Source organism: Carassius gibelio, chromosome A9 (genome assembly GCF_023724105.1).
Source record: "Carassius gibelio isolate Cgi1373 ecotype wild population from Czech Republic chromosome A9, carGib1.2-hapl.c, whole genome shotgun sequence".
In the NCBI taxonomy this organism is placed as follows: domain Eukaryota; kingdom Metazoa; phylum Chordata; class Actinopteri; order Cypriniformes; family Cyprinidae; genus Carassius; species Carassius gibelio.
In genome coordinates this window covers 12,303,513-12,327,937 of record NC_068379.1, presented here as the reverse complement: position 1 = coordinate 12,327,937, position 24,425 = coordinate 12,303,513, and the positions used below count along the sequence as shown (strand labels likewise).

Below are 24,425 nucleotides of genomic sequence, written 5' to 3'. Positions count from 1 at the left end.
ACAGACATGGAGGTGATCAATTAAGAAGTGATATATCTGGGGACTTTGAAACATAAGTAATGCCCCACAATTACCCAAAGGGTCTTTATTGTGGGTTAAATTGCCTTTGTTCTGAGTAATTAAACTTAACACCTGAAAGTAGCTGACAGTATGTCATATCCTGATTAGGCAAATTCCACTGACAGAGCATTTTAATTAAATTGGAAAAAATTGGAACTACAATTAAATCAAAGACACCATTACACCATACAAACCTCATTGTTTTCTGCTTGGTATACAAGTATATTTTCTGAGGTTTTCATTACAGCTTATATAAAATGAAATTCTTCAATGGTCACCTTGGGTTCATCTGACTGATTGCCTCTCTTCCAAGCCTCAGAGAAGATGGAGCTGACCACACTCTGAGAGCGCACATGACCAGAGGATGTAGTCTCTGACACGCCACTGTCTGATTGGCTGGAGTGGTTGGACTGAGATTCTGTAGGCATGAAATAATCACAATGAATCAAAAAGTTTAGTAATCACCCGGTTATCTGTCTCATAGACAACAATAAACAAGCCTGTTAATTATCAAATACTCACTTGTTTCCTATATTTCTGCTGCGTGATTGCTGAACTCACCTGGTAGACTGGAGGAGCTGGAGCCAGACTTGATACTGGAGCTGGACAGGGAGGACCAGTCATGAGCAGCCTCTGTTCGTCTCATAGCTTCCTGGTAGTTCAAGTACAGCTGCTTCCCATACTGCATTACAAATCACATCAATTCAGTAACAAAACCTAGCCATACACATTGTACAAAATGGGGTGATGTCATCATAACGAGGTGTTACCTTGGCAATGCGTATTCCATTGACCCACTGATGCAGCGTTCTGACATCATCACAGCACAGATACTTGATGTACTGTGATTTCTTCTGAATCTGAGGGTGCTGAGTGTGAAATCAGAGACGTTACCTATACTGATGCATTTTATATTCTGTGTGTAAAGCATATAGTTTGATAGCCTCATATCAGTTGCAAACATTAGAACATTTTCCCGGTATCAGACTATGGTCAGAATCATTTCAGCCTCGGCTGGCTCATGCATGATGATCACTACATCTGATGCATATTAAACACAAAACTGATGAAATCAAAAATGATTTTTTTTTTGTCATTTAAGTAAATACATTTTAAAAGCGCATGGCTTTAACTTCCTCTTCAGGAACAGAACATAGTGTCTAAAATGTGATTGACATCTGATAATAAGACTTAAAACAACTTTTATTTATAAGTGTATAAAACTGGTATGTCTGATAGACATAGATGTATAAAATATGACTGTCAACTCTCACCTTCAGGACCATGCAGTAGTCGGTTGGGGCTTTATATTTGCTGCGGTAGTCCTGACCCAAGTACACATTAACATGATCCAGCTGCAGGAAGCAAACCAGGTCTCTAGAGGCCTACAGGTGATACCGGATTAAATGAAAAAGGCTCCACGTTAGTACATAACAGAAGAAAATCTTAGTTTGTGAATGCATCTGTAGGGAATGCTGGTAAAAGAACTACTACAAATTATAAATAAATTAAATGTCTGCACTCATATGCTTGTATATTATCTCTTACTATTGTCAGAATTGTTAATTGTTTTATAATTATTAGTAAAACATCCCGACCACACAGTTAGACCTGTTTTTTAATCCATTTGTTTGTTCATATGGTGACAATGAAAATTAGTTTTTAAAATTAACTTTTAAATTAGCAAAAAAATTAACAGATAAAAATGAAATAATTACCTAAATTGACCTAAATGTTACTTCACTGTTGAATCCACTAGGAGGATCACTACATTTGTAAAAGTATGCTAAATTAATGCACAGCTAATATGAAAGACAGGTAGAATACCATGAAAAAGGGGGTCCTGAACGTTCCTTTTTTTTAAGAACTGAGATTCTGTACTTCTCATGTAGAATCAGACAGGTAATATGTGTTATTCATCCGTGTTAAGCATGAAACAGGATGTGAGTATGTTAGTGATGCAGACGGGCAGCAGCTGTCAAGCCCAGAGCGATGAGCCGAGGATGTACTGTACATCAGCTGCTCTTCGATCTCTCTCTCGATCACCCTCTGCCTCACTGTGGTCTGTGGATAATGAGCAGTCACTGGCCCATATCTCCTCTGAACTTGACCGCATTAGCTGACCTCTAAACACGGATGTGTTAAGCACAGAGTCAGCGGACCTTTTATCGCTTGAAAAGCACAGCCATTATGACATGTGACTGACAGCAAGCGTGTTCATGTTTCAGCTCTCAAATCTCATTCCCATTTGCACATACACAAGATGTGCTTCTTCCAGGTTTGACATCAATGATGCCAATACGTCATTGTGCCTTGTACCCAATGCACCTAATATGAATATATGCATGTGCAAAATAATATGCAGCAGCATAAACCAAGTATTATTTTGGTACTCTATGTACAATTGTTTTGTTTAGAATCACTGCTTAGGTCTTGTAGTGTGAGTGTATCTGCACATATACGTGTAAGCATTTAAGTGCATGCATAATACGAGCATATGTGAACATAATCCCAGAACCTCTTTTCATGTTTTAAGAGATTATTAAATGGATTAGAATATTGCGCATCTTGTTCTGACAGTGAATCCATAATGTTAATCTAACACTGTGCACATATATAGACAATTAATGCTGTCCAGTTTGATTTAAAACTAGCCATTCTATGTCCATATGTTTCTACTGAACACAACAACAACAAAAAGTAGAAAAAAAACTATGATGCCCCCCTCTTGTTTCAGCAAAGCCTAAATAGCTTTTATACATTTTGCCTTTTGATGTTCTGACACTCTGGACCCGTTTTGATCAGATCACCAGAAAACATATTTTAACAGAAGTTGGAAAGAGTGTCATAATGTAAGAATGTTTTTACATTATTCCTTAAGAATATGAAAGTGTCCGTGTCAGCCGTGTCAGATTTAAGATTAAGCATGAGACCACAGAAAAACCACAGACTCACAACTGACCTTGGCTTTACCCTTTGGCACATAATATAAACCAGAGGCTCGTAACAGGAAGTAGCGCTTCTTCCAGGATTTCTTGCCATCCTCTTTGAGCCAGAGCACCCCTTCCATCTCAGGCACACTGATAGAGCTTCCACAGAAACACTCCTGCTCAAACACACACAAACACAAACACCTTTATCAGTCACTCCAGTGGGTACAACATGCCTGACATGACCTAAATAAGTCATGCTGATTTTAAACCCCAAGAGAAAATGTTTAAGTACTGTGGGTTCACAGTCTTGTCTCACCTCCAGCAGAGCCTCTTTATTTCTGTCTGTCATCTCACACGTCTCCTTACGCCCCAGCAAATAGTTCTGAGGAAACAGATGATTCAGGGTGATGAAAATGATCTGTGACTATCACTGATTTATACTGTAGGTACACTACTAAAGCAATAGCCAAAACAAATCTTTAGGCATTTTAATGCGCTATTTTAAAAGACCAAGAAAATACAACATAAGAAAACGAAGCGGTTAAACACATGGCATGACTTTTTCTTAGGGTTGCACGCCTGTCTGGGGTGTTTTAAAATGGACAAAGCAGCAGCAAGAGACTGTCTGGGAAGGGAACGCACTTCAACCAGTTTCTGCTGAGATCAATTATTCATTACAACTCAGCATTTGCATGACATTGACCTACATCAGTCACATGCATCAATAAAACTACTGATCCACAGAGCACCTCACAAGCAGAACATCCATACTGAACAAACCTATATTACTGTCACTCTGAAACATCATTCTCCTTCATGTCTAGAATCAGAAACTGCACACATCTAGTCATTATATGGGCAGTAAGGGACAGTTCACTCAACAATGTTAATGCTGTAATTCTGAAAACTAAAGCATTATTTACTGAAAATCTTGCCTTTAACTGTAGCATTAATATTAAAAATTGCCATTGACAGACACACCAGTGAATAAATAACTCTGTCATTCAAGCTTAAGTAATTAAAAATTATATATAGCAAGGCCAATGACATTAAAAAAAAAATAATATAATTTCAGAACATATTCAAATACAATTTTCTTTAATTAAAAACTTTTATTTGAATATATTCTAAAATGTTTTTTTTATAATAGTTCACAAAATTACTGTTTTTGATTAAATAAATGTAGCCTTTGTGAGTATAAGATACTACTTTTCAAAAACATTTATTAAAAATCTTACCAAAAAAAAAAAAAAAACCTTAATAACTTTTTAACAGTGTATACAGTATTTAACAATGCTATTATAAGTCTTAAAGTTTTAAAATAATTTAAATATAGTGCAGAAGTTGTACGGAACCATTTTTTTCTGCTATATAATGTTTTGCTGCTGTTGCTGCTATATAACAGACTTGGTCACTAACAGACAGATGTGGTTTTACCTGAGGGTTCTTGAAAAGTGCATATTTCTCAATGCGTTCGATGAACATCAGTCTGTTGGTGCTGTCCCTGGTCCAGTTCAGCAAGTTCTCAACCAGGTTCTCATGGTCCTCAAAGATTCTCTCTGGAAAAACAAAGAGGAACCAGTATGAAGATTCAAAAATCAACCAGGAGAACAACTGTGGACACTTTATCCATTTATTAGGTTTCTACTACAGTTGCAGAGCACTTTCACTAATACTTGAAACACATCCTGATGTATAAGAAAGTGATCGTGAACTAAAGATTCACAGGTTTAGTAGTCCATGTCTAAATCATTACGGTAAACAAACCCTCAAGCATGAACAGTGAAATCACTACCCTGACAGCGTTCCATCCATTAGATGATTAGAGGTACTCGAGGAATTAACGATCCCTTCCTCTTGATCCTAATACCTGGATTAAGCCTGATTCCATTACACCTTAACACTTAACATGTGTGACCTTTAACCTCTACATTTACAACCTTCAACAACTGTGAGCCAACAAACCTGCCACGAGTGCAAAATCTGAGTTTGACTAGGTTCTGACAGCAAGACAAGAATCATTCAAGAACAATATCAAAATTAAAAATAGTTTGTCAATCAAGTAATTACAATTAAAAATATAAGTGTGTACAGCTATTTTTGAACTCACTCAGCCTGAGGGGCAAAACACATCATCTCTCACTATAAACTGTCATAGTTCATTAGCTTGCACATAATACCTCCAGAAAAGACCTCCCCTGCTCTTTCTATTAAAGGGATTTCAGCACAGTCCATCTGGTGGGTATTCACTACGCTATCACTAGATTTCCTCGTCTTTCACCTCCCTGCGTTTTTCTCTCTCCACTGAAAGAGCAGAGAGTTGAAAAGCTGAAGCCCTGGAGATGTAGGCTATGGCCACACGCTTGATCGCTCAGGACCTACATACAGAGCAGCCCAGGACATAAGGCCTTTGACTCACACACTCCTATATCAAACACAATACAACTCTATCAAAAACATACCACAGATAATACATTTCAATCAATCAATCACTTTATTTATAGAGCATCATTAAACACAACTTCTGTTGACCAATGTGCATTAAAGAATGCAAAAATGTAAAATAAACACCATAACATAATAAAAGATAATGACAAACTGGTCAACCGCATCAACATTCATTTTGTATAAGACAGATCAAATAGAAAAGTCTTTAACCTCACTTTAAAAACGGATAAGGTGGGTGCAGTTCTAATTTCAGATGGGAGATCGTTCCACAGTCTTGGAGCACCAATAGAAAATGCTCTATCTCCTCTATTCTTAAGTTTTGATCTAGGAACCACTAAGAGGTCAAAGTTTGCAGACCTAAGAGCTCTTGTAGGTTGGTGGAGTGTCAGTAGATCAGAAAGGTAAGCTGGAGCGAATCCATTTAATGACTTAAAAACTAATAGCAGGACTTTAAAATTAATTCTGTGACACACCGGCAGCCAGTAAAGCGACTGAAGGACAGGAGTTATATGTTCCCGTTTACGAACTCCTGTCAAAACTCTAGCAGCAGCATTCTGGACTATCTGCAGGCAATTTATGGATGACTGACTGAACCCCAAATAAAGGGAATTGCAAAAATGCAGACTTGTATAGTGATAAAACCAGGGTTAGGGAAAGGAAAGACTTCATTTTTACCAGGGTTCGAAGCTGGTAGAAGCTTGCCTTCACAACATTATTTACCTGTCTATCAAGTTTTAGGGCACTGTCCAGTACCACTCCCAAGTTTTTAACATATGGTTTAACATAAGGTGCAAAGGCACCAAGATTCACATTGTTGTGTCATGTACACTGGAAGATGCTAACACCATAACCTCAGTCTGACTTTCATTCAGACTTAAATTCAGTGGCATCCATGCTTTAACAACCTCAAGGCAATCAGCCATCTGTCCTAAACTATTTTTATGTTTAAGAGGAAAATATATGTGTGTGTCGTCTGCATAACAATGATAACTCGAAAAAAATAGTAGATAGTAGTTTGATTCCTTTCATTCCTGATTTGATTTGATTCCATTTGATACGATCATTAAAAGAAAAATGCTTTCAGTAATGCATTTACAATGGAAGTCTATGGGGCAATGCATTGCACTAATCTGAAAATACATAAAAAAATAAAAGTTCTATAATAGACTACTGTTCAAAATGTTGGGGTAAGTATAATTTTTTCTTTTTACATTATAAATGTCATTACTTTTTCAAACATTGTTCCATATACTGTAGTATAAAAGAATACAGTAACACAGGTTTCACAAAAATATTAAGTAGCACAATTGTTTTCAACATTGATAATAATAAGAAATATTTCTTAAGACTGCACATGATTGTATGAGTTAATCCTACTGGGATTTCAGACATAGACTTTCCTAATCTATACTTGTTGCTAATCTAAAGTGATCAAATAAATCAAACAGGACTGCTGTTTATGTTTTGAAGACTAGCAGAAAATAATAAAAAAAAAGATGTGCATTATCATCCAGCTGTCATTGTGCTTGATCTGTGGCAAGCCTGACCACATGACTATAATCTTTATTTTTCATTTCTCTTTATTGATTCAGTCTCTCTTTAGAATAGTCAGTGAAGGAATAGTCTATTATCATCTGTGCTCAAGTGCCACCACACAGCATGTGCATTTCCTGCCAGCCCACGTTTTTAATGACACACGTCTACTAGGAAACAGCTTTGTTTACGATGTAACAATGTAAATGATATTTAAAGCGATGATATTTAAGAGTTTTGTTCAGCAATTAGCACCAAATTAGAAGAAATTGAGATATCTACAGTGAATGCACAACTGTGTATTCTGCTTTGTTTGAAGAGGTGTGTTGGTTAAATAATCAGTAATTATTGCTTTTGAATGTAAATTGTGAATAACACTACTGTTCAAAAATATTTAAAGTATGTATTTTTTATGTTTTAGAAAGGAGTGTCTTATGCACATCAAAACTGCATTTATTTAATCCAAAATGCAGTAAAAACAGTCGTCAGTAAAGGCACTCCTGTGATTAGTAGTATATCTTCAGCACGTGCGTTCAAGATCAGGGTTGCCAGGTTTTCAAAACAAACCCTGCCCACTTGCTTCTCAAAACTAGCACAATCACGTTTTTTTAATTCATGTATTTATTTATTTTTATTTATTTATTTTTTTTACTTTTTTCTGGATTCTTTGATGAATAGAAAACAGCATTTATTTGAAATAGAAATATTTTGTATTATAAATGCCTTTACTGCCTTTTAATACACCCTTGCTAAAATCAAGTATTAATTTATATATAAAAAAAAAAAAGTCTTACTGATAGTGTATACTTAAATATATTTTCCGCTAATTACTTTGGTGTTGCCTGTAAAATTTGCACCAGTTTGTTGCATGTTGGTCTATTACTGTGGTACCAAATCCAAACTAAGTTAAAACATCCTGTTGTTGGGTCATTTTCATGTCCACTCCTGCGCAGTTCTTGTCCAGAACAAGCTACAATGAGGATCAGACTGTCGGTCTGTCTTCTGGCTCTTACCCGTCTGGAGTTCAGGGAGGATTTCCACCAGAGACCAGTCCAGGCTATAACCGCAGTGGGATTTGTCCAGCAGGCTGTCCAGCACTTGACGCACCGTCTGTCTCTCATCCACCATCACAGTCTTTGAGCTTTCATCTGACAGGTGCACTCGGATTACCAACTTAAGGGAGAGAAAGAACATAACAAACCATTACATATGTTTGTACATCTTTTGGTGTTCACGTAAATTTCCCTCTCATCAGTGGGTTACATGGTGATCTGTGTTTTGTGGCATTCCATGCACTCCAGGCAAACCTCAGATTTGAGTAAAACGGCAACAACATGAACTGCTCACAAACAATATAAAAAGAAATAACCCTTCCACTTACATATGCCCATTTTAGTAAGAAAAATGTCCCAGTGACAACAGAGGCCTGTGAACATATAAACCAATAGGAATCCCCTCTCTCTCTAAGACATTGCACACTGACCTACATTTAACCATACACGTGGTCAAAGGCCAGAGGAAACACCAGAATCAGCAGAGGTCCTTAATCCAATCTACCACAAGCCACACACTACAGTATATGCTGATACTTCTGAGAAAACTGATTTCTAGCAATCACTTCTTTCTAACTGTTGGTCAGATGCACCGATTCAACAATTAATTTTCATCATTCAAAAATATCCACAGATATCTTTAACAGAAATGTATTTCTCAGATCATAATTAGGGAGATCAATATCTCAGAAGGTGACAGCTTCCTCCCTGAGCACCGCCATAAAACCAGCAGCTCGCTACTGTCTGCAAGCACTCATTCCAGATTAACTGTAAATTTTAAGAGGACATTTAAAGCGATTTCACTTCAAGAGAGATTTCAGAGCAGCAGGCTCAGTTTGTGTACTGTGACCTGACCCAGAAAACGTTCCATCAGGGCTGCTGAGCCACACTAATATATTTGGAGAACAGATGCTGGGGGACAGTAAGGCCACACGTGTGCACGTGCACAGACACACAGAATGTGTTTAAGTTGTCTTGATCATCCGGGTTGTTTGTATAAACACAGCCCTGTTTCACCCTGTTTTCAGATAACAGCATAGAAACCTCAAAAAGCCCTGACAAAGGACATCAATTTTTGTAACTGCACTTTTATCTACTTGTATACAGTCATACTTGCCAACAAAGAGTGAAGCATTCAAAAAATTCAAGAGATTATAGAGATCAGTCATTTTTATTTACTACAGTATCAGAAAAATATGACAAAATTATTAATATTATTTTTGTTTCTTTAATGGACAGTAACTAAATAGTTTACCAAAATGTGTTGCCTATTAATAGTTAGTAAGGTAGAGTTAATTTTAGATATTGGTTAGGATTAAGGGATGTAAAATATGGTCATGCAGAATAAGGCATTAATATGTGCTTTTAAGTACTAATAAACAGCCAATATGTTAGTAATATGCATTTTAATAAGCAAGTTGATACAAATAAGCAAGTTAATACTGAGAACGTATCCTTAAACTTATATGTATAGTTAAGGTCCCCTGATTATGACTGGCTGAGCCACGTTCAAAGCCATTGTAAAATACTATATAAACACCTTAATGTTTTTTTTTTCATATATAAAAATAATAATAATAATACGTTTACAAATACGTTTTCATGTTGCTGTTTGTTTATTTCTTTAATCCTTGACAGGTGTTTGTAGTAACCATAAGCCCCATGAAGCTGTGGTTTATACTGATTTTAGAACAGCTAACAGTCGGCATTGTGCCAAAATATAATCACTGTGAACTATGGCTTTAATGGGCTTATTGCTTATTAGAAAACAACAATAACATAACATAATAATGTTAATACAAAGTAATAATAATAATAATAATAATAATTATTATTATTATTATTATTAAAGAACCGCTAACCAAAGTAGAAAGTGTAAAAAAAGTGTGTGTGGGGGGGGGCACCTTCATTAAAAAATCATTAAAAAACACTAACAAATCTTATTTTTATTATTTTATGAACAACGATTATAAATTATTATTTTTATTATTAAAACATAAACCAAAGTAGAAAGTGTTAATTACAGTAAATTAAAGACATTGGTCAACTGAATATGGTCAGTCTTTTAGAGTCAACACAGCTCTTCCAAAGCCAAATTACACGAACATTAACACTGAAAATGTGCTATGAAATCATTTCCCAGGTCCCACGAGGGCCTGATTCAGTGTGCTGCATTACACCAGGATGACCCACTTCTACACCACACCACACTGCACATGCTGAGGGTGTCATTTGAAAACAACCTGTATCATTACAGGTTGTTAAATTACTGTAAACATTATGTGTGATCAGGTTTGCGTCACTTGTTCAGTTAAGCTATGTTTACACGTAAACAAAAAAAAAACAAAAAAAACTGCTGGTCACCTCACCTTTTTAACCTGTGCTTCCTTTATCTTCTCCAGGGCTACTCGGATCTTCTCAGCTTTATGTTTGGCAGCTTGTTCCTCCTAAATATACACATACAAACACAGTCACCTACATCTGAATTATTAGTGCACTGTTATGAGTAACTAACGTCCTACTCCTCTGGTTAAACATTTGGACATTTGAAGATCTACATATAAGATCTGGAATGCACAACCCTCACATTTACCTGGCTTTTCCAGCAAGATGCCATTGTAAAAAGGATTATTTTGATCTTGAAGAACAGATTTTGGGTGCAAAAATAATAAAGAGGAAGGTACAGGCTTAAAAACAAGCAGTGCTATGAAATTTGTAAGGAAATACAATCTGAATGCTCTTCCCCTGGCACTCGCCCCATCTGCATCTGGCAGCCCTTTTGCAATCCCCAATACAGATTCGCCACAACAGATTACAGAAAGCTGCTTTTCAATAGTCACATTTAGTTATAGGTCCAGTCAAATAGAAAGATATCCCATTGTAGGAAGTCTGAAGCTGGGCCATGTCCGTTCGTGACTGTTCTGGCCGTCGCTGAGGTAGGCAGATCCATGATCAGAGCAATTTAATGTCCATGTAAATCCGTAACGGTCTGGAAGCTGTGAGATTACTGAAGAATAAATAACTGGAATACCCCTTCAACAGCATAAATGATTCCAAGAGAGAAGCTCCTCTGCCCAAGAGCATAAAATGCATCTACTACAAGCAGAAGAGAGGTGGAGGATGGGCAGAAATGGCTACACTCTACTACCTCTCGTCTACTGGCTAATCTCTCTCTCTCTCTCAGTGTGTGTGTGAAACAAAGAGATGATCCCTCCCCTTTTACTGTCAGACTTCTGTCAAGCCCTCCCCATCTCTGTTACTCTGTGTGTGTGTGTGTGTGTGCAACTGCTTTAGTCTGGGTTTGGGATTGTGCCGAATCACATTGTATTATCCTCTCACACTACAGTGAATAAAACACAAACACACTAGAAAACGGCTACGGAATAGGATAGCTACAGAATCATCCTAAAATCTGGACACACATGACTCCTCATTTTGACCGTCCAAATGGCAAATGAGAGAATTACAGTTCAAGCCTCTTAACAGTAAACAACCTCTCCTGACTAATGCTGAACACATCGACTATAGAAATAGTAACATGCAAATAGCACAATATTCATATTCAGAGCTCTGTATTTATTCTTGCTCATATTAATCAGATTTAAAGATTTCTATCCCTCTACTTAAAGTCTATTTGACTGAAACTTAAATGGTAAAAGTAATCCGTATGGACTGAGCGGTTTAATCAAAGTCCTCTGACATATTTGCTTTATATGATTTAATTCAAGTCTTTCTTTGTGCAAAAACGTAAACGTATAACGTATATTGAATATGGTAAATGGAAGCTCGATTGCATGTTGAGCAAAAACAAACCTCATTCTTTCATGTCTTTATGAACATTTCTGAATCTAAAAGTTTTGGTTGAATGGACCATTTCAACAGAGGAACGGAAGTCTCTCAGATTTAATTAAAAATATGACTTGATGATCAAATAGGTTTTATGGGTTTGGAACAACATTATGGTAAGTCCATCCATCCATCCTTTTTCCAAACTGCTTTATCCTCTACATTTATATCAATTTAAACTATAACACAGTTACAGTTATCATTTAATTGCAGTTAAGATGCAATTAAGTGTTCCGAAAACACTACATTCAGTTCACAAAAGTATTTTGAAGTATTTTATATCTGTAATAAGTACTCTTTTGAAAAGTATGCTCAAGTGTAGTGAACAAGGGCAGTGTCCGAGTAAGGAATGAAAATCTAGTTGATGAAACCTACCAAGTGTAAAGCGGATTTCCAGCACGTTCACTCTACTCCTCCAACCAATCAGATCACCTCAACTAACTCCAAGCTTTGCTAATGCCGCTACAACACAACTGACTCACACTAGATAGTGTTCACAGCAAAGTACAGCAAAACAAAAGACGGTTAGCACAACAGTAAACCATTTCCCCATAGATGTATTAAGGGTTACTAAAACTGGAGTGCTACTGTACTGAGTCTGAGATCTCCACCTTGATAGTAAGTCAACATGATTTTTTCTAGTGAATGGTTTAACCAACATTTTACAGAAAAATGGAACTATATTATAAGGTGGCGATTTTTTATGAATTTTTACGCACTTTTAGAAATAAAGAAAACATGAAGGTCCACACTTATACCTGAAACATCAGTGGAGCATAAGCAGATCTTACGAAACCAACAAGAGATATTGAAATTCCCAAATTTGACAAAAATGTGAAATATTTATAAACTGCCATAAGATTGTGTTGAATTTAACACACTATCAATCTGGGTCCCAGGACCGGAAGGCACTGGTGAGGCTGCTGTTGGTCTATAGGCCACAATACAGTTTAACAGGATGAACTGATCTGTGCTTAGAAAACTTAGGACTAACACTGAACACTGCTTAATGGAAGTTTGGTTTCAAAACAGCTTTGTTTGAGCAGGTAAATCCCCATGAAAAGAGAAAACACACACTGGTTGATTGTGATTCAGTTGTCTGAGGAAGCAAAACACTTTTGTGTGGGAATGCACCCTGATGTTTCTGAAGAAACTCGATCTCTTCCTAGAACCCATCTGTTGTGCTGATCATGTCACTCTGTCTGCCACCTGTCCCCAGCTAACCGATCTGGGGCTGCACCTCTCTAATGATCAGGTACTGTACATACAAACCCTAAGGGAGCAGATAGTCATCACTTACAGTCATTATCACAGATGTTGTGTTACATAAGCAGTGATGAAACAATGTTTCATTCCATAATAATGATAATAATAAAAAACAATGTTAGTCTAATAGCTATCACAAATAATTAATGTCCAGTTTTCAACTTCATGTTCTAATATGACACGTTTTATATTGTTCTTTTGAACTTAAATGTCCAAATGTTTAACCTCTAGATGGAATGGGCTCAACAAAATCCTTTACACATCTTCATACATGTTTAATGATTTGATTTGAAAACGCAGTCCTGAAGAGCTGCTGATACCACAACTCGAAATGCACAAGTATTTCAAAACATGCATGCACGAACATGCTCTCCAGATATATCTTCATTAAATCAACAGTCATAGTGCAAAACAATTCCTTTTAAAGTGGACGTCTCAGATGCTATGGAGCCCCTGAGGGGACATGGTGTTGAAAAATATGAGACGAGAAGGTCAGTTCACACCAAGATGAACATGCAAGGCAAGTTTTAAAAAATAAAAACAATGCATCTCCACTAACCACTTTGCACCAAACTCTTTGAACGTTAAAGACTATTTTATCAATCGTGCTGTTTACTTTTCCAACTTGGTGTGAACATGACCTAAAGTGTAGTGCACTATAACTATTTCAACAATACAAAAGTTGAGAGTTTGAGTTAATGGAGACTTAAACGTCCCTGTTTTGTTATTGGACAACAGAAACATTGTAAATGATATGAAGTATCCATGCACATCGCTTTGCGTCAACCATTTATTCTGATTCTTCTGATGTCCTTTGACATACTGAATTCACTGGCTACAGATGAAGAATCAGCATGACCCGGGAGGTGGGGAGATGGTCAGGGTCAGTATGAATTAACCAAAAAATATTAGGAACAAGGTTACAGGAATTATACAAAGCTTTATTTCATTAGAAAAGCTTAATTGTGTCTTAACATCAAGACACATGATGAAAGAAGAATGGATGAAAATGTATCATGCTTGCATGCACAGAAGGGTTAGGAAGCCACCAGGAGAAACTCAATACATCCAGAGGTGGAAAGAGGGCATCACCTTGGTCAGCAAGTGAGAGGGCTTTCCTGCAATGCTTTTCAGAATGAGAGAAGTCTCCCTGTCCAGATACGAGTGCTTTGTGCAGAGAGAGAAGAGAGACATTAGTGCTTTGATTAATAAACATAAAGGATTTTTCATAGTGTGAAGCACAGGGGAAAACTGGGAGCAATAATCACTAAAACTAACCCAAAAAAAAAAAAAAACAGTTCAGATTAGCCATTCTATACAGACAATCATGAAAAGCATTATGGTGTTGTATAAGATGGACTGCACATTTAGCTTTTTTGCTTGCTTAATGTGCATAATGAAATTAATTGCTAACTGAATTAAATGCAATAATAACAATAATAATACATTTAAGTTAATATCAAATGGTTGAAAAATAATAATGAAAATAAATATTTGCTATGCATTTTATGCTACTATTACACACTTATTATAAGAACTAAAACGATTAAAAATCAGATTGTCAGTAAAGCTCTGTGGGATAAGATCGATTAGTGAAAACCCTCCACATCAGTCTGCTCTGTAAGACTATTCTTCTGAACAATCGAGGGAAGCATCTAGACAGTGTTCTATATGCCTTCTTAAATCATCACCACAAACTCATGGTTCATATTACCTAACACGGTTGACATACTAATATAACAAAACCCAAAAAATTGCTGTTTGGTGGCAATGTGAAAAAGCCTCAAGTAAAAGAAATAATGTGTCACACACCTGATGCATGATGACCATCCTTTCGTTTAAGAAGTAAAATGTAATTGATAACTGACGCATTTGAGAAGTCGGCATTCGTTTAACTTTACCAACGATGGGTTGAAGGTTAGACGGTCTCAATACAACAACGAAATACAACCCAAACTGCAGCAAAATCACGTATCTGTGTAATTAAGTCTGCAGTGAGGGTAAAAGCCGCTTTTATTTGGCCTTTCAAACAGGGACAGAAGCAGCGCTCTATTTAATGCTTAATCTGCTCTGCTAGAGGCCTGACGAACTGTCTGGGTTCTGTTCCAAAACCAAATGAGTTGCCTACATGGGCAGCATTTTAAGCACTTTAGACATGAAGGCTGTTCCAACAGGAATCCCATTGAACACAACGATATCCAAAGGCCCCATGGCAAGTTTTTCCATCCTTTACTGGATAAGGATTAAATGCAAGGATTAAAAAAAATTATAAATTTATTCACTATTTCTATCCCTTAAAATATTATAATAACATGACATAACCAAAAAAGAAGTGTATTATAAAATGCCTATGGAGTTTTAATAAAATAAGAATTAATTAATTTACATGATTCTTCCATGTCTAGAAATCACACAATGGTACATCATATACCTAGGTTTTCCAAAACCCTGGTTCCACAAAGCAGAAAAAAAACTAATGTTGAAAGGGTGAACTAAAATAGTTTTGGCTTATTTTGAATTATTTTAAGTCATCTTGAGGCCACCTTGGAAGTTTGCTCTGACCCCCTATCGGGCCCGGACCCCTGGTTGAGACAAACCAAGTCATGTTGCATGCATGCTTCAAAGAGGATTCTTAACAAACTGCTTCAAGCTCAGTGAAAAAAAAAAAAATCCATCCAAGATTTGTCAGACAATACGATATAACACTGTTTACCTCTGAACTCGGCTGGTCCTGTCCATCCTGTAACCTGTCCGGATCAGACTTGGGTTTTTCAATGTCCAGCGAGTCCATGCTGGACGCAGAGGCCGAGTTAATGCTAGAGCGAGAGGAATAGTCAAAGGACCGCACTTCATGCTCGGTGACCGTACCCACTGACCCTGTCCTGCGATGATGATGATGATGATGGGATGTCGGCCGATGCATGGTGGAGGAAGAGTACGGTGCTGAGACTGTAGAGCCGAAGGATGTGGAGCTCTGCCTGGCTGCTTCGTCCATGCTTTGGGAGGCTTTTTCCAGCTCGGCTGTGATGTCATCCAGAGAGAAGTTGGATGCCAGTGGGGGTCTGCTGCTGGAGCTGCCCACCCTGATGGTGGACGCGGGTGAAGCGCGGGTGCTACTGCTAGTGCTGCCGCCGCTGCTGCTCGCCCCTCCACTGCTGCTGCCCGTGTGCTTGGTGCTGTGACTGCGTCCGGCCGGGGGCTTCTGACGGACTTTGGTGTCCCCAGTCATGCCATGGTGAGAGGAAGAGCTGCTGGGCTTACTGATGGTGCTGAGCTCCTGCTCGATGGAGCAGAGGTCTGCCATCAGAGCATCCAGATCCACAGTTTCACCCTGGTTCAGAGCCTCTGTAAAGAAACAAACGGACACATACACACAAATATAAACAAACCAGCTCGTTTAAGCACGCTAAATATTAAGACTAATGACAGTTAGCATAAGCTAGAGGTTACTGTTTATATAGTTTTAAATATGGCTATATCTAACACAAATGCATCAATTCGCTTCAGAACACTGAAGTGTCCATGTTGGACACATTCTTTTAGGATGGATGGATGCGCTTTATTGGACATCTTTTGGACTACAAATAACACCCATTCACTGCCATTATAAAGCTTGGAAGAGCCATGACATTTTTAAAAAGAACTCCCATTAGATTCATCCGAAAGAAGAAAGTCATTTACAGCTAGGATGCCCTGAGGGTGAGTAAATCATGGAGTAATTTTCATTTCTGGGTGATCTAGAGACTTTTTTCAAAAACATAAAAAAAAAAAAAAAAAAATCTCATCAACTCCAATTTGAATGGTAGTTTAAATAGTCATATTGGCATTTGAATGGTCAGTGTGATTGGAGAATCAATAAGCGCCTCACGTGCTCATCATAATAAACAAAAAAAGGGAAATAAATCAAAATGATCCTTATGGAGTCATAATGACATTAAAATAATAATAATTCTACAATCTAAAGCCCTCATCTGAGGCCATAGTGATATTATAATACAATAATATAATATTAGAGATGGTAAAGTAGAGAATACACTATGGCCTTACCGTTGATGTTATAAACGGAGAAGCGATAGGCCATGTTGGCCATGTTTGACTCTCGTCTGAGCGGTGCTTTCTGCACCTTCTCTGGTCTCCCGTCATCTAGACTCTAAAAACAGCAAAACAGATAAAGAGGGTGAGACTACACACATACAGTAGTTTAACCTGTGTCAGTACAGTGAATCACATCGAAGAGGGTTTTCGTGACTTTCTGGTTCATTTAGAAAAATACAGATTATCACTGATGTCATTCATACCTAATACATTTTGTTGCATAACATTAAATACTAATAAAAGAAGCTTAAACAGTAACTTGAAATGCATTTATGAGGACACTGCACAAACCTGAGTTGATTGACTGACAGACTCATAACACTGCTTGAAGCCTCACAGGTAATGACATCACAAACCCAATCTAAACTGACAACCAATGAGATTATGTCACAGATTTACCGGTTATCATCTCTCAGCCTTACCTTCGTCAGTTTGTCCAGCTCTCCCAGCCATGCTCCAAACATTTTGTCCAGGTCCTGGTCCTCTTTATCACTGTCCTCCTCTGCAGCGTGATCCAGCTCTTCATCTGAAAACTGCTCCATCTGGAACAGGACAAGTGCAGGACTACTCTGAATTCATGGGAGAATTTGATTTTTTACAGATTTTTTAAATTGAAACTATTTTTTAAAAAAGATCAAAATGTATCTTAATATATATATATATATATATATATATATATATATATATATATATATATATATATATATATATATATATATATATATATATATAAAGTTTTATTGACCCCAAACTTTTAAAATAGGTATTGTACTTGAGACTATTTTAATAATTTTTTTTTGTTGTACATGCTTTAGAAAAAAGCAACTAAAAGCACTGTCAATAAATACACATGCTAATAAATCTGACATATGAACCTCATAACATGCTGATTTCTTTGGGCTCTGCCCTAATGCACATGCATCACAGTCCTCAGATTTCATGATCACACACTGCCCTCTGGTGACCACTAGGACACACAGAAATTCTGCCATGACAATACATGACAGAGACTGCACAAACTAATGTTACCGATGGCCAATGTTGTCACTAATGTAAATTGCTTATGTAACATCACAGGTCCAATTCTTCTTTGTGCTCAGCACTCAAAGCATAAAAGATTTCTAGTTAACAAGAATCCCATCCCGTAGAATCGAACACTGTGCAGGACACATGGAGACCCGGTGTGTGTGATGCACGCATCTGCATATATCAGTGTCTTATCATCAGTGTTCATATCAGATGGTTTGGAAATCATCCTCTCCAGTAGAAATGTTTTTGGCATGCTTAGCAGCAACACATTTCAATCACTGTTAAAACACGAAGCCGATACGGCTCTCCGGTGTCTAATGTTTGTGCAACACACACCAATCCTCTAATAAGTAGTTTATGTACTAGGCAATGAAAAAAATAAGCACTGTTACACTGTGCATAACAGAATGGGAATAATCCTCTTACGTTATTAAAATTCTTCTCAGGTACTTTGGTCTGAAAATATCCTGTTACTGCTGAGGAAACCTCGTGGACGGACTGTACCAGGCCACAGAAATCTCCACCGTAACCATGTTACGAAAAGGAAAAATATATATATACACTAGACATGGGCTATTTACGGTTGTTGTTGGAACAATTTCTTAACCAATCATTCTAAAGTCAACATTCCATAGGTTATGTACGATACGCAGTGGGGGTCACTTGAAGTCTGACAAGCCTGTAATTGTGGGTCAGTCCTTCTCAAAAATGCAGAGGGATCAGATCAGCCTGCAGGATCATCAGAGATGGTGACCAGAGACCACTGCAAATATCTTAAAACACCAGCACAGCTGAAGGATTATCAACATGTCCCATGACCACTTTTACAAAATCCACTGTATTATGACCCTATCATTGAACAGGGATGGTATCACAGATGATCAAAACCTAGTACTTTGACATACACTACCATTCGATAGCTTGTGGTATGAAAGATTTCTTTATGTTTTTGAGAGAAGTTTCCTACGCTTCCCAAAGCTGCATTTACTTGATAAAAAATACAATAATAAACACTATGAAAGATTATTACAATTTAAAATAACAGTTTTCTATTCAAATACATCTTTTAAAATGTAATTTATTCCTGAGATTGTAAAGCTGAATCGTCAGCATCATTACTCCCGTCTTCAGTGTCACATGATCGTTCAGAAATCAGCTGATTTGCTGCTCAAGAAACATTTATAATCATTTCTAAGTCAGCTTAACACTGTAGTAGAAACTGGAAACTCATAAAAAAAAAAAAACAGGATTATTTGCGGAATAGAAAGTTCAAAAGAATACTGTAATTTTTGACCATTTGTATCCTTGCTGAATAAAAGTATTCATTAAAATATATATATAACAGACCCTCAAATTTTTGAATGGTACCGTATACTATGGTACTGATTTATTACCATAAAGACTCTTATGGATCGGGTTTGAATCTGGCTTGGGTCAAATCCCTCTCCCACATCCCCCTCGCTCTGTCACTTTCCTGTCTGTCTCTACTTTTTTTTTAAAGGAAATACTAAAAAGCCCCTAAAATGCCTCAACTATAGTGTAATTGGTTCATGCTTCTAATGATTAATGATTCTAAACATGTCAGTCTCAGGTTCCTGGAAAGCCTTCGGATTCAGATTCCGCTCCTCACATGTTCTCTTGGCTCATCTCTGCAGCCCAGATGCCCTCTGCGGCTTTATCAGCAATTGTTTATGTTTGATCCGAGGAGAGCGAGTGAGTGAAACCAGGGAGAGAATTAAAGGGAAGCGTTTCAGGGAGCTGTGCTACAATTAGCTCCCTGCGGTTAGCAGCCCTGTGATTTGGGCCTGGACTGGCAGGCCCGGGGCGTGGGCCGCTACAGAAACTCAATCTATGCTTGAAAAGGTCCCTGCTGATAAACACACTGGCCCGTGTAGAAGAGCAAGTGAGTATGTGTGTGTACATGTGACAACAACATCAGCATCATCATCACCAGAAGGTCTGTGATCGCACGTGCTGCAAAGCCATGCCACGGTAGTCTAGTCTAATCAATGCTGGACCGGACAGCTTGGCTCGCACCTTTTCCGTTTTATGCAAAATCCGTCTGGAGAGACAGCGTCCACGTGCAGCATCAAGCCTGCAGAGGAGGCATCTGTTTCTCATCACTGCCTTACACATTCCACTCACAGCAAGCTCTTCGCTCTGATAGAGTAAAACAGGCGCTCCTGTTGCCTCCTACTGTATATAGGAGAGCCTGCAGCTTTGATACTGCATACCTAATAATTAATACAGAAACATGTGTACTACCAACACTGCCATGTACTTGCATTGTCCACATTCTGTGAGTGTGCTGAATCAGATCTATATCAACATAATTAATTATCATCAAAGGAGATTACAGCAATTGCACCATTACCTTCATGTGTTCGACTTGGAAACAATGCTTTCTGGGTGCTACCATATTTTCTGGAAAAGAAGTCACACTGGGTCAAAATGGCTTTATTAGGAGGAAAAACAGGTCTTTTAGTTACCAGGTAACCAGGTCATACCAGGTCATTCAACAGGAATGAAAAATGAGCCATTCATCATAAGAATAAATATATATTTACATTTACATTTATTCATTTAGCCGACGCTTTTATCCAAAGTGACTTTTTGCTACGTCAGAGGTCGAACGCCTCTAGAGCAACTAGGGGTTAAGTGTCTTGCTCAGGGGCACATTGGTGTCTCACAGTGGTTTCAAACCCGGGTCTCTCACACCAAAGGCATGAGTCTTATCAAAGTCCTTTTAGGCAAGTCGTTCCACTCGGCCGCCATCTTGGCAATGCCACCGGGCAGCTATTTCAGACTAACAAGACCAGCTCCTATCTAAATGAATGGGCACAGAGTCAGAACTGCACTTTCACTGGTCACCGGGACATAAAAACTGCATGTATAGAAACTAATAATAAATAAAATAATAAAAATCGCTGACATTTTTTATGACTTTGCCTCAAAATAAGGTTTAAAATGCCCTTTTCCCCACAGGTTATACCTTTACTACGCATGCGCAAGGGTTCCTCAACTGTGCGCATTCGTCATTGGAACCAGACGAAAGGCTTCAATGTTTCCCGGCTTGACTGTTAAAAACAGATGATTGGCTCTCCAGCGGAAGGGACGGGGCATGTGCATACAAACGCCATCTTTGCCGTTTCGGGATTACCTTATATAGTTGTATTGAGCATTGAGGAAGTGGCATGTCTTTCATAAATTGTCTCTGGTCTTATCCACTGCGCCAACACCACATATAAATATATTATAAACACCAAGTCTAAACAAATTTCTTTCAAGCTAAACTGAAACTAACAGGGCTCACATACCTCTCACATTTTGGCCCAAATCCAAAAATTTTGCATGCTTGATGTTGATTAATTTCTAAATTGGTAAAACTTTTTTTTTAAATGAGCACCAAACAACTGAATGCACTTTTGACTATGAGCAGTACTGCAAGTGTTGCTAGCTTAGGAAACATATTTAGCTCATCTAAATAGCTGAAATAAGCCATTATAATGAACGGCAGTTTCTAAGTTACACTTCATTTAAATTGTTACTGATAACAAATCATAAGCAGCAAAGGAAACATTCAATCTGAGGGCATGTTTCTGTGTATGTGTGTAGGAGGACAGTCTAATGTGAACAGGAAGTATGCAGAATGTAATAGATTCCTCGCGGCTTGTTGTGTAAGTCATCCCTCAAGATGAGAGCCACTCCAAACTTCTACCATGTCACAACAAACACACACTCCCAAAAGCAGTTCATCAATAGATGTGACTCATCGAATCAGTGACTTTTAATATTATATACTGTAACAAACGGCCGATCAAATCCTTAACTGATCCTGGGTCAGAAAACAGCACCAAATCTCCAGCAAAGATGCCATTTCACAATCGACCAACCTGCCAGAGGAATTCAGCATCTATCTGAGATGTGGATTTGCTAAGAATACTAATAAATGAGCAGCTAAATCCTGAAGAATGAGTTTAATGGAGATAACCGTTGGGCTGCTCCAAAAGATGTGCTTCAACGTGCAAGAAATACCAGTGTGTTTACTCAGTGATGCGGTCTGACACCAGTGTGGACGGCAGGAAATTGTGTGACCCCTCGACCATCACAGTTGTTCACAGAAGGCACACAATATTTGAATTCCTGCTATATAATGTAATGCTAACAGAACAGAACTTTAACTATAAAGTATATTAACTATAATATATTATTAACAGATAGAGTAGTGCCAATCTTCAATATTCATTTTTGAATCCAGAAGTTTGTAAATAATAAATTTAAAAGGGAAAACAAGAAGTATGATTTCAGTTTACATCTTGATTTTTACAATTTAAGTTAGACTGCCATAAAACATTAATAGTCACAAGAAACATTGTTCATATTAACAAACTTAATAAATGTAATTACTTTTTTATAAGTAATGTAATATTGTATTTAACATTTTTCTCAACACAGCTCAAATGTTACAATAGATTCCTGGTATTCTCAGACAATCAGTCTTTCCCATGATCCCAACTTCATGCTGTTTGACAGCAACTGTGTGAATTGTGCTTCCCACTGCCTGACCTTATACACTTTGATCTCTGGGTCAGAGGTCAGTAGTGTGTGATGGAACAAGCTCAAATCAGCAATGGAACTCTGGTGTCTGGCAAAGCTCTTAAACTTGACACAGAGCATTATTTTATGACATTATCAGGCCCAACAGTCACAGCATAATAATGTGATTTAAAGTAATGTTTTGGGGATGTGTGGGCCTATCAGAGGCATTAAGCTCAGAGTTAGTCTGCTCTCATGTAGAATGTAGAAAATGGATGCAAGCAGACTTTGAAGTGGGCTTGTGAGCACTGTGTATTCGTCACACCACACATGGCTTGTCTTACAGTGTGTGTGTTTTTAATGCGACGAGCATGGTAAAGCCCTGAAAACAGATAAACTAACACAAACCACAGACCCACCTGGTCTACAGAGATCAACACATCACCTGTGAGTGCATCAAGCGACTCTACACTTCAAACATGAGTCTAGTCCACAAAACAGGATATTAAATGTACTTGTGAATTACACTTCTATTCAAAATGCTTGGGGGCAGTAAAATTTATTTAAAAAAATATATAATTAAAAGCATTCCTCTGAAACCATCACATGATCTTGCGTGACATCTTGTGGCAACGAACAGCTTCAAAACAACAAGTGTGCATCGAAGCATCCAATTATACACCATTATCAAATTTAATTTTCTGAAATCTTGATTTAGATGCAGACATATGATCTGATATATGAAAACTCACAGTCTTGAAAACAATCATAGACACATGGCTGAACCTAAGTAGTTCTTGCACTTTTGCATCCATGCAAACCTTATCCAACCCCAACTATTGAAACAATGAGTGAGCAGAGATGAGATTTACATCAGGAGCCAAATGGAAAAAAAGAAAGAAAACACTGGAGGGAGGCAGCAAAGGATAGGTAAAGAAACTGCCAAAAGCTAATAGGATTGCGCTTTTAAAAATAACATTGACTGAGCAGAGACTCTTATCATCTTAACATATACAGTTTCAATCAAAACTGAAGCGGGAATAGCAAGTTTGTACTCTACTGTGATGGTCAAATCCCAATTAAAATTTAGATATTTTTGAAAAATATTTTTATTTAATAGATAAAATAAATAATTATCTTTTTATAAAACACTGGAACTGATGGCATTAAACACCTAGAAATAGATTCTAGGGTCAATCACAAAAACAAGCATCCAATAAATATTCATGAGCCAAACTGATGGCTTATCTTAAACCCTCTCACTTTCTGTTCTTAAACCCTTTTAGAAACATTATAGTACACTGTATAGTTATATAAAAAACAATAAACAGTGTATTTAGGGATTAGTTTCCATTCGCAAGTCCAGCATTCATCTGATACAGATGTGGTTTACTCCAAAAGCTCAGAGCTCTGTGTTTGCAGTTTGCAGATCTCTGGTTTATTCACCCCAACTTCAGGAGCAGCAATAATAGAGAGGGGGGTTTGGTTTGTTGTTGGGTTAACATACAGTAACTCAGTGATGACTGGGCATAATCACAAAGAAACTTCCATGTTCCTTGTGGAGCATGAGTGGAAACATTCCTCCAACCACACCAACAACTCAAGTCCAACGACTTTTAGTAAAACA

At 37.6% G+C, this 24,425-nt stretch overlaps 1 protein-coding gene across 4 annotated transcripts in view; it reads right to left on the bottom strand.

Moving 5' to 3' along the window:
* The window catches only part of LOC128019640 (ras-associated and pleckstrin homology domains-containing protein 1), a 58,855-nt gene that overhangs the window by 4,099 nt on the left and 30,331 nt on the right, over positions 1-24,425 (bottom strand). For 3 of the 4 annotated variants that reach the window (XM_052605732.1, XM_052605733.1, XM_052605729.1), the window contains exons 3-15: positions 17,656-17,775; positions 17,186-17,288; positions 15,852-16,483; positions 14,231-14,305; positions 10,396-10,473; positions 7,988-8,147; positions 4,431-4,552; positions 3,310-3,375; positions 3,023-3,166; positions 1,335-1,445; positions 831-929; positions 622-742; positions 339-478 (exon numbers count right to left, since the gene is read on the bottom strand). In XM_052605732.1, coding sequence (XP_052461692.1) covers positions 339-478; positions 622-742; positions 831-929; positions 1,335-1,445; positions 3,023-3,166; positions 3,310-3,375; positions 4,431-4,552; positions 7,988-8,147; positions 10,396-10,473; positions 14,231-14,305; positions 15,852-16,483; positions 17,186-17,288; positions 17,656-17,775 — 1,971 coding nt within the window. The remainder of the gene's footprint in view (positions 1-338; positions 479-621; positions 743-830; positions 930-1,334; positions 1,446-3,022; positions 3,167-3,309; positions 3,376-4,430; positions 4,553-7,987; positions 8,148-10,395; positions 10,474-14,230; positions 14,306-15,851; positions 16,484-17,185; positions 17,289-17,655; positions 17,776-24,425) is intronic. The other variant, XM_052605731.1, reaches the window with a different exon arrangement.